Consider the following 10,629-nt stretch of genomic DNA (forward strand, 5'->3'; position numbering starts at 1 on the left):
ATCTCTCTCCAGAATGACCTTCTTGATCCAAATCAGTCAGGTTTCAAGACTAGTCATTCAACTGAGACTGCTCTTCTCTGTATCACGGAGGCGCTCCGCACCGCTAAAGCTAACTCTCTCTCCTCTGCTCTCATCCTTCTAGACCTATCGGCTGCCTTGATACTGTGAACCATCAGATCCTCCTCTCCACCCTCTCCGAGTTGGGCATCTCCGGCGCGGCCCACGCTTGGATTGCGTCCTACCTGACAGGTCGCTCCTACCAGGTGGCGTGGCGAGAATCTGTCTCCTCACCACGCGCTCTCACCACTGGTGTCCCCAGGGCTCTGTTCTAGGCCCTCTCCTATTCTCGCTATACACCAAGTCACTTGGCTCTGTCATAACCTCACATGGTCTCTCCTATCATTGCTATGCAGACGACACACAATTAATCTTCTCCTTTCCCCCTTCTGATGACCAGGTGGCGAATCGCATCTCTGCATGTCTGGCAGACATATCAGTGTGGATGACGGATCACCACCTCAAGCTGAACCTCGGCAAGACGGAGCTGCTCTTCCTCCCGGGGAAGGACTGCCCGTTCCATGATCTCGCCATCACGGTTGACAACTCCATTGTGTCCTCCTCCCAGAGCGCTAAGAACCTTGGCGTGATCCTGGACAACACCCTGTCGTTCTCAACTAACATCAGGCGGTGGCCCGTTCCTGTAGGTTCATGCTCTACAACATCCGCAGAGTACGACCCTGCCTCACACAGGAAGCGGCGCAGGTCCTAATCCAGGCACTTGTCATCTCCCGTCTGGATTACTGCAACTCGCTGTTGGCTGGGCTCCCTGCCTGTGCCATTAAACCCCTACAACTCATCCAGAACGCCGCAGCCGTCTGGTGTTCAACCTTCCCAAGTTCTCTCCAAAGTAATCCTTCTCACCTCCCCTCCCCTTAAAATATTTAAATGCACTATTGTAAAGTGGCTGTTCCACTGGATGTCATAAGGTGAATGCACTCAATTTGTAAGTCGCTCTGGATAAGAGCGTCTGCTAAATGACTTAAATGTAAATGTAAATGTAGATATTTGTTTGTATGGCCTTACTCCCCATCATATATCCTTTGAACATATGGCATGGGCACAGAGTGACCAGTGGCAGTAACTAAATACAACTGACTGTAAAAGCCCATAACATAACTGAAATACTTTATTGAATTCTGCTCAAACAAATGATGACATAAGCTTTATTTTATTTTTTCAAGGATGAAAACAGAAACTGTGTTCACAGAATGGTAACCACATGCAATACAAAAATATGAATTTTTACATGACATAAAAAACATGAATTGACCCATTCAAAAGAAATGTACAGTATTTTACAGTATTTGTACATGAAAAAATATAAAGATATATACATCTGTAATAGGGGAGCAGTACCTATTTCAAAATGCGATGTATTGTACATATAAAATGTTTGTACAAATATTAAAAGTTAATTAGCTGTACATTAAATAATGTATCTACATGTATATCTTACATACCATTGATATCATCAATACATTTACTGCAGTCTTTCACTAAATCAACCCTATATGTTCCAATACAATACACTCACTTACACACTAATACAAGCACACCAACTGAAGCTGACAATCACTAACGGAATACACATAAGCACATGTGATCATGTTTAAGGAGTAAATTATACGACACTTTTGTGCCAGGTTCCTGTTCTATTTTTTGGGTGCTGTAAATGAATCTACTATACTACTTGACTTGATATACCTCTCTACAGCTCTCCCAGGCTGAGAGAAGGCATCCCTGCTTCTCTGTGGCTCCCTCTTATGCATTTTAATAATCAGGGCACTCGCTTCATTATCAAATACCTTCAGTCCTAAATAACCAACATGATTCCATTCCCAGTGTGTAGTGAGATGAGAGGAAGATCACATTGCATGCTGACACCTCTTAGCTGTGGTTTCAACAGATTCATTCTTCATTTATGCAATGAGCTGTTTTCAAATGTATGGTTTCATCAGATTCTACTCAGACAAGCAACACAGAGGCATGAGTCAATTCAATCATGCTCTCACAACTCCTGAGACCTTTGTCCTTTCAAATGTCATGGAACAAAAACATAAACACTGAAAAATATTACTCAAAATAGGAACCAACAACTAAATGTAAAAGTTTGTATCTTGTCATTTTTTCTCCTGTTGAAATAATGTGTACAGGTCATGTGCAGGAGGCAGACAGAGCGCAGCACGGTGACCGTGTCGCAGTGCATGTCATCAAAAAACTGCAGAGAGCTGAAGGGTAAGAGTCAAGAGGCAGTTGGATTACATCACTCAAGCAGCCCGAAGCTTCAAGACCACAATGAGAAAAGAGGAGGGAGTGAATGCAGTGGTCCATTTAGGATAGGAGTTACAAACATTGTTTTGGTCCAGCAAGTGTCTGGGTTGCATCGTCTGGGAGCCCCCAGTAGGAAGAACCATATCACAGCAGCACAGAGAGGAGGGAGAGCAGGGCAGGCTGCAGATGGAGCAGAGCACAGCAGAGCAGCCGTCAGCTACCGGGCTCATACCAGAGCATACCGGTCAGTCTCAGAACAGACACCACAAGCCAGTTATTCACAACCCTCAGATAGTCCAAAAAGCAACAGTAGAAAAAAATGAAGGCAATATGTTTTGAGACGAAGGAAGGAAAGTTGAGGGGAGGTAGCGAAGCACTACCCGCGGCCTCCTCAGTCCAGCACCCTTCTCTCCCACACAACCAGACACTACAGTTTAAAAGACATGGAAGATCAGGCTGTGGGTTAGTGGATGCCGTGTCTGTATCAGGCAGAGTCAATGCTTTGATCAATCCTAAAAGTGAAGGATTTCAGGAGCATGCAAGGCAGACCCAGGCTTTGTTTGTTTTGCATTGCTTATGTGTCATAGTGACGGCTACAACCTATATCAGGAAGACAGAAAACAGAGAGAGAGAACAAATGAAACATGGAGGTTAGAGGCTGTTAGTGAAAATATAATAACAGGTTAAAATTAAGAGAATGATTTGAGAAGAAGACCGGTGCAGTAGAAGAGACAGGTAAATACTTCAACATGAAACAAGGGCCCAGATTTCTGCACCACAGGAATCTCAAATGAACCTTCTCATCACAACTACCTCTTTCAGGATTTACAAGCCCATGCAGTGTCCCAACAGACCATTGCAAACACCATGCAAACTGGTAAGCTCTTCTCTTCCCATTCAAGCACTGGCATGCTATGCAGGCTCAATTTGTTGGGGCATCATTACTGATAGTGTTGGCAAAGGACAGCTTGTTTGAAAACAAACATAAGACCAGTAGCTAGCTCCACTAGCAGAGAGTTGTTAAACTGGTAGGGGCTGTTACTGGACAAGTAGTTCATGTGTAGAGAAGACTCCACCCATGAGCCTTTTGAGTGACAGACGTGCAGTATGTAGCGAATGAGCAAGTTACAGAGCGCGAGCAGGAACAGAGATGGCAGGAGATGAGTGAAGGTGCAGAGACAAATCTGGACCAGGTACTGTACACCTAACATATGAGAAGAAAGGGGTGGGGAGGTGTATGGGTACAGAGCAGGTCAGGAAAATGTCCAGGAAAGGGAGGGACAATGCTTTTAAACAGAAAAGTGCACTCACAGTCACATCCTGGAGGAGAAAGTTTGGGAAACAGAAGATAAAACAGAAAATTCCCTTAGCGTCACATATAATGGTTAATTTCTAAATGCTTCACCATTAGAAACCACAGTCACTCATATTACAGTGGTCAACGTATCTGTAATGGACCGTCAAGAGGGTATGTGGCTCATGACAATAAACTACGACCAAGAGTCAACTCGGTCATCCCCTGCCTAGTCTCCATCAGTTTGACATCAGTGGCCATAAAACCGCACAGCAATCTGAGGGCCATCCTTTACATGCCTTCAGCTGAACCTCTTTGTTTCATACACAAGTCCATTCCAGATGAGTCAGAACCCAGTTAGGGGTCAGAGTGCATGGCAGGGCGGGCAGGCATGTCCTACACCTCTAGGATACGTACTCTGCAGACTTCCAGAAGTGTCCAGGGTGGGACAGTCTCCGGTTGAGTTTGGGCAGCTTCTCCAGCATGTCTGCCAGTTGGGTGAAGGTGGGCCGCTCCCTCAGGTCATAGGCCCAGCAGGCAGACAGGATTTCCTGCAGAGACAGGAAGGATTAACGTCATCACTTCATGCCAACACAATGTAGAGATGTATCCTGTAGTCAGCTTTAATTTCTTCTCTACTCTATCAAGGTCATCCCTTAAAAAGATAGCATTAGCATGAGCAAATACCCTCACTTACCCTGCTAGGATTAAGAAAGATGCAATTCCCCCCCAAAAAGTATGGGCATAGATTTCTGCATGATTACACCACAATGTGATCTGGCACCAGAGCATGTGAGTGGAGATAAGCGTTTGGAAATCCGCTCATGCTTTCGGGATACGTGTCTTTTCAGATTCCACAATGATTCTTTAGTTGTGGACACTACATCACCACACTCCCTCTCTTGCTCTTGGTCCTCATCTTTGTAAGTCACCTTGATTTAGCACCTGTGTGTTCTATCAGTTTCTTTATGAAAATATTTTGTTAACTCCATGACAGTAGCTAAAGCAAGGGGCTATAGCAGCACACAAGTAGACTACAAATGCATGCTGGGCCAGGCGTGCCCTGAGCTCGTGAAGTGAGCGCTACTGGAACGAGAGTGGGGGCGGGCGAGAGGCCTACGCTCCAGCCATTGGGAATCTCGCACCGGGCTCCAGTCAAATTGGGCACGCTCCCCTCCAGCTCCGCTCACATAAGTGCTTCCCCCCTCCACTCACCGTGACCTCCTTGCCCAGGTTGATCTCTGCCAGGACCTTCTTGATGCCCTCACCGCTCCCCACCTGCCAGATGGTAGCCTCCACAGGCTGGTTGATGATAGGCCAGTCCCTGGCTTGGAGCTCGTACCAAATGGTGCTAAAAGGGGGCAACCAGCAATATGGTCATTCCCCAGAGCCAGTTAACTGTAAAGTGAAGCAGTCTCAAGGAGAAACTATTCTGCTAGAGAGCGTACCCAAAGGCATAGACGTCTGCAGCGTTGGAGAAGGGCAGGCGGTCCTCGTTGTTTCCAGGGCTCATCCTGCGTACGATCTCTGGCGCCAGGTAACAGATCCAGCCATGTGGAAGCTTCAGCTCGTTGTCTCGCCTGTGAGAGAAAACACACACACACACACAATAAGAAACCACTGTTAGGAGAACACAGACCCACCGAGCATCCACCAGCTGAGATGATAGCTGTAGGAACCAATATGCAGAGTCCATACCTCCCCTCCTGAACCACTCCAGAGATCCCAAACAGGCCAAAGTCTGTAATAATCACTTTATTGGTGTCATGAAAGACGTTCTTTGACTTCAAGTCCTTGTGGACAATGCCTTTGGCATGCAGGTAGCCCATTCCCTGTGTGGATTAAAGTAATAAGGACATACAGTAAATATATATTACACATACTGTTTTTGTCAACATTACCCATCTACCTGTACAAATCTGAAAGGACCGAACAAGAGTAGAAGTTCACCTTTACAATTTCTTGAGCGATTTGCCTCGTCTTGTTTATATCCAATGTGTTTTTGGTGTCCCGAACCACAGAGTATAGTGTCCTCCCTTTACAGAAACTGGAGAAAAACATTTGAATGAACTAATGGAACTAAACAAGTAAACAACAGCTATGGTGGACTGAATATGCCAAAGAGAAATTAATTTGGTATGTATGTTAACCCCTCCCCTACCTGGTGATGATGGCGAGGTGGGGCGGGGCCATGCAGGCCCCCATGAAGAGGACCACGTTCTCGTGACGGGTCTGTCTGTAGTTCATCACCTCCTTCTTAAACAGCTTCAGGTGGTCCTGGTTGTTCCCATCTATCTCCAGCAGCCGGATAGCCACCTCGCCATGCCAACGCCCCTTATGCACCTTTCCCCAACGGCCCTGGAGTGAAGGAGGGAGTGATTTAATGACACTTTCAGAAACCGACATTCAATGGGTTTGAATAGAAAACACTGAAGTTTCATGCATATGTAGCTTGATCATTGAAAATGTTCTCTCCAGTGAAAACAGCGTGTTCTATTGCCCTCTCACCTTCCCAATGAGCTCTCCCAGGTCCAGCTGTTCGAAGGGAATGTCCCACTCCTGCAGGTAGACGCTGGTCTGGCTGGCCTTACGGGAGATGGGGCCTTTCCAGCGACCACTCCGTGAACTGGGCAGGTCATCCAACTCATCACCATCACACTCACCGTCCGAACCACCATTCATCCCACTCCCATCGTCATCTTCCTCATCATCATCATCATCCTCCTCCTCCTCCTCCTCCTCCTCCTCCTCCTCCTCTACTGGATCTGGGTCTATCTCAGGTTCAACCTCCTCCTCCTCCTCCTCTTCCTCCTGTAAGACATTCATGCATGGCCAATGCTTTTGGTTTTGGGCATGTGTCTGCACATATGTTACAGTTACTTTACACACACACACAGTTTCTACCTCTCCATCGTCATCCTCAGCCAGTTCAGCGTGCATGTCATCTGCTGGTTCAGTCTCACTGTTGGGACGGGTCAAACCACAGTCACAATGTCAGAGTGTTCTGAGTGTTGCACCATTAAAACACTATTGATACATGAAATAGACAGGCGAGCCTTACACGGTGTCTTGGAGGGCTTCAGAGTGCAAAGTAGTGGAACTGGACACATCTGGGAGAAAATAATACAAATATTCAGTATGCAATAAAACTGCTCTTTGCTCTTATAGCCAAACTTGCATCCCTCATGTAGTTTCTTTGCCTACTTATATTGGCCCCTTGCCTTAGCAATGTAGCCTAGTGGTTAGAGCGTTGGACTAGTAACCGGAAGGTTGCGAGTTCAAACCCTCGAGCTGACAAGGTACAAATCTGTCGTTAACTGCTCTGAACAGGCAGTTAACCCACTGTTCCCAGGACGTCATTGAAAATAAGAATATGTTCTTAACTGACTTGCCTGGTTCAATAAAGGTAAAAAAAAATATAATAATAATAAAAAAAATGTGTTGACAACCACAACCACTACAATATGATAAGACATGCAATTCTGAAACTCCCCAGCAGGTGGCACAGAGACCCATCTCCACATGAGATAATGCAGTCTGAATATCACACAGCAAAACACATTGTTCCAAGGCATTCACAAATGCACAACTTGGTCATATAATCCACTAAACCCGTGAGTACATGCAGGAGATAGACAGAGCTGACAGGGTTGGTTGTGGCTGAGGATGTGGGCAGGAGTGAGCGCCGCCCAACAGTGTCTGGGACTGTACCGTAAACTCACCAGGGAAGATAAACTGCTGTCTATGCTGAAAGTAGCAGGCAGCTTAGGGAAAAGAGAGGGAAGAACCAACAAGCATGGAGAGGAGAGAAGGACTCTGGGTTAGAGTAGGCATTAAAACAACCCTAGTCACACCCACCCACCCACCCACAGGAGTTCCTCTGTGTTAGTGGTATTAATGAAGAGAGGGGAGAGAGGAGGTCGACCACTGCTGCCCGGCCATTCCATTCCAAGTCTAGCATTCACTAAACAGAAAATGTGACTCAGGGATGCAAGCATGCACCTGGATAGTTGGAGAATGCTGACTTAACTGTGTGCAGTGGACATGCTTCTGTGGTTGTTTATATAGCGCGTGTATGTATATTCATGTGTGTGTTTGTGTGTGAGAGCGGTGATTGTGTGTATTCATATAAGGGTGTGAGTGACAGTCAGGGACCTACCTGGGAAGTGGAAGCGGTTTTCCCGGTGGACCTTGGGCGAGGGGTTGGGGGGCGGGGTGGCACTGGGAGGGTTCTGGAAGGGGGCAGGGGAGGAGGGTGTGGAGGAGGTGGTGGAGGACGGGTTACTGCTGGAGTCCAACTGGTTCAGCACAGGAGGGTGATCCTGAGAGAAGGAGAACAAATACACACTGATCAGAGTCAATAACACACTTGTCTGTCCTAACAGCATCATGCACATAATTATCATCAAAGCTGTGATGTAATATCTAAGCAGGTATGATTGGTTGTACCTTTTTGGTGATGGCCTTTGGTAGTGTGCCAAACTGCGGTGCTTCCAAGGCCGGTCCACAGGGTTGTTGATGTCAGACGGCACAGACTCAGTCCTCCGAATTTTGGTGACTGGAAAGAAGAAATTGGGGTCATAACCCTCATACTTGTTGAATCTATGTAGGCCCTTTAATAAACTATGGATGAACATTTTGCAGATTGACGTTTATTGAGATGAGTCTTGTCTTGGAGGTAGAACTAAGCGATTTTCTGTTAGATGTGCCAGCTGCAAAGTCAATATTGTCTATATTGTAAAGATTTATGAAAAAAAAATTGAGCTTTTTTTGTTCTTAATTTAAGGTTAGAGGTGGGCATTATTGTTATCATTGCAGTTAAGGTTAGGTTTAAAATCAGATTTATTGACCCGTCTGCAGAGCTGCCTCCAGTACAGGAGTCATCCCAATAAATACTAACCTTCGAAAATGTGTGGTGTGGAAGGCTTACTTGGCAGAAAGGAGATTCTGCAGGAGGGAGATTCTTTAGTACACTTATTATGGCACTTTAACCTGCAGACAGGAAACAACCAATGAGAGAACAGCAACAGAAAAACGAACCACCAAAAGAGGATGAAGTTGTATTTTACTGCATTGTACAGATACTCAAACGAACTCCAGAACATCTCAGAGAGCCTCCCCCCCTATCCTCCTCTCCATGTCTCCTCACTTCACTCACCTGCAGTGTTTACACTTCACCCCAAACATCATGTTCTTCTGACACACCTGACACGTCTGGGACAGCCACGACTTGGTGGAAAACCTGCACACAGAATCATCAATTGCTTAAACCATCAATAGTGTTTTGCTATATAGTAGATTGAAAGTATATTTCATATTTTCATCATGGCAGTCTGAGGCTTAAAGGTGTAGTCAGCAACCTGTGGGTGACGGCCAGGCCTATGTCTCTCCTCACTGCCTGTGGGGAGCCACGGCGCAACCCCATGTTATCTGGAGAGAGACAGAGATGTCAAACACTAGGAGTGAAACGTAAACCTGACAGAGGAGGATGTGTCTAAACATTGAGTATTAGTGCAAAAACTGCAAATGTTCTATGAAGTTTAGAGGCTAGTATCAAAATGAAATGAGTGGTGCTCAGGGAACTCCTCAATTCTGGTTCTTTTCCCAAACTTCCCAACATTTTCAGAAATCCTGGTTGGAAGACTCCTGGAAGTTCCCAGAATTTTTCAACCCTACCACTTGCTACAGTATGTGCCAAAACCAATGAAGAACATTTACTGTTTATTTTACAAGTTAGAACAAATGTAAGTGAGACCTATTGACGTTGTTTCGGTAGGTGAATCCCCTACACATAAATCATTATGGAGAGATACTGACACAAAAGCACACACACACACACTCACCACACACACTGTCAACACACATACTCACTTGGTCAACAGACACACTCACACGGTCAACATACACACACTCACTCACTCGGTCAACACCCAACACACTCGCTCAACACCTAACACACTCGCTCAACACCTAACACCTAACACACACACACACACACACACACACACACACACACACACACACACACACACACACACACACACACACACACACACACACACACACACACACACACACACACACACACACACACACACACACACACACACACACACTGTGACGGCCCTGAATTTTTCTGAACCGTCTCAGTGCAGCTCCTTCCAATAGGGCGCTTTCCCTTTAATTCCCAATTAAATAGCCAGTATCAGCTGCGCAAAAGTGGGGTTGTGATGGAGACGTGACTGAGGATGTGTTCAACCCTCAGTTCCCGAAGCTTCTCTATTCCGTTGTTTTGTTGCCGTTAAACGTGTGTTTTGTTGCCTAATAGAGTTTACCCAGATCGGATCCACTTTGCGTCCCTGGACTACACCTCTCCGTTCTTCGTGGCCTTTCTCCGCGGGAGATCTATTGGCGATTGGATTGTCTGACTGACCGACTGACTACCACTTCATACGGTATTTCATTTGTTTTGATGTGATGTATACTGTGATTTATGTTGTTAGTTGTAGTTGAGGACTTATTAAGAGTGATACGCTTTAAAGTTCTGTGGTAAACTTATTGTTCTATTGATGGTATGATTAATGCTGGGTTTATGCTACACCGTGAACCGGACAAACATGCGTGACAGAAGTCACTTGAGTTCCCTGAACTCTACCGGGCAGGACTCTTTTTAGGCCCGGGTACAGGACATTTCTGGAGGAACAGAACTCATTGTGATATTATTATATATGTGTGTAATCATTGTTGTTGCTAATACAACCCACGCAACAGAATATAATTGTTTTTGAAGTTCTTTTCAATGTTTTAAGGGTGTATGAAAAGTTTATTTCCATCCTGACTTTTACATACGTCCTTTGTATTGGTGTAGACTTGACGGACCAGATGGGACTCATTCCCACCCAAACTAAAAGGAGAAACTAATGTTTTCTCTGGTAGGCACAACCTACCTGGCACCCCTATAAATAATAACCTCAAGTCAAAACCGTTACATAAAAAATGGCACC

The 10,629-nt window shown here is 45.6% G+C and overlaps 1 protein-coding gene across 1 annotated transcript; it reads right to left on the reverse strand.

Moving 5' to 3' along the window:
* Positions 1-3,292: 3,292 nt before the first annotated feature.
* LOC124030107 (kinase suppressor of Ras 1-like) lies at positions 3,293-9,568 on the reverse strand. Its single transcript, XM_046341591.1, is given in 14 exon segments — positions 3,293-4,176; positions 4,841-4,976; positions 5,074-5,205; positions 5,324-5,457; positions 5,576-5,672; positions 5,787-5,983; positions 6,134-6,587; positions 6,687-6,735; positions 7,785-7,947; positions 8,075-8,122; positions 8,125-8,183; positions 8,556-8,617; positions 8,784-8,867; positions 8,986-9,568. Coding segments are annotated over 14 exon segments (1,827 nt in total). The 5' UTR covers positions 9,051-9,568; the 3' UTR covers positions 3,293-4,029.
* Positions 9,569-10,629: the final 1,061 nt, after the last annotated feature.

The sequence above is a fragment of the Oncorhynchus gorbuscha genome, unplaced genomic scaffold (genome assembly GCF_021184085.1).
Source record: "Oncorhynchus gorbuscha isolate QuinsamMale2020 ecotype Even-year unplaced genomic scaffold, OgorEven_v1.0 Un_scaffold_9237, whole genome shotgun sequence".
Lineage (NCBI taxonomy): Eukaryota > Metazoa > Chordata > Actinopteri > Salmoniformes > Salmonidae > Oncorhynchus > Oncorhynchus gorbuscha.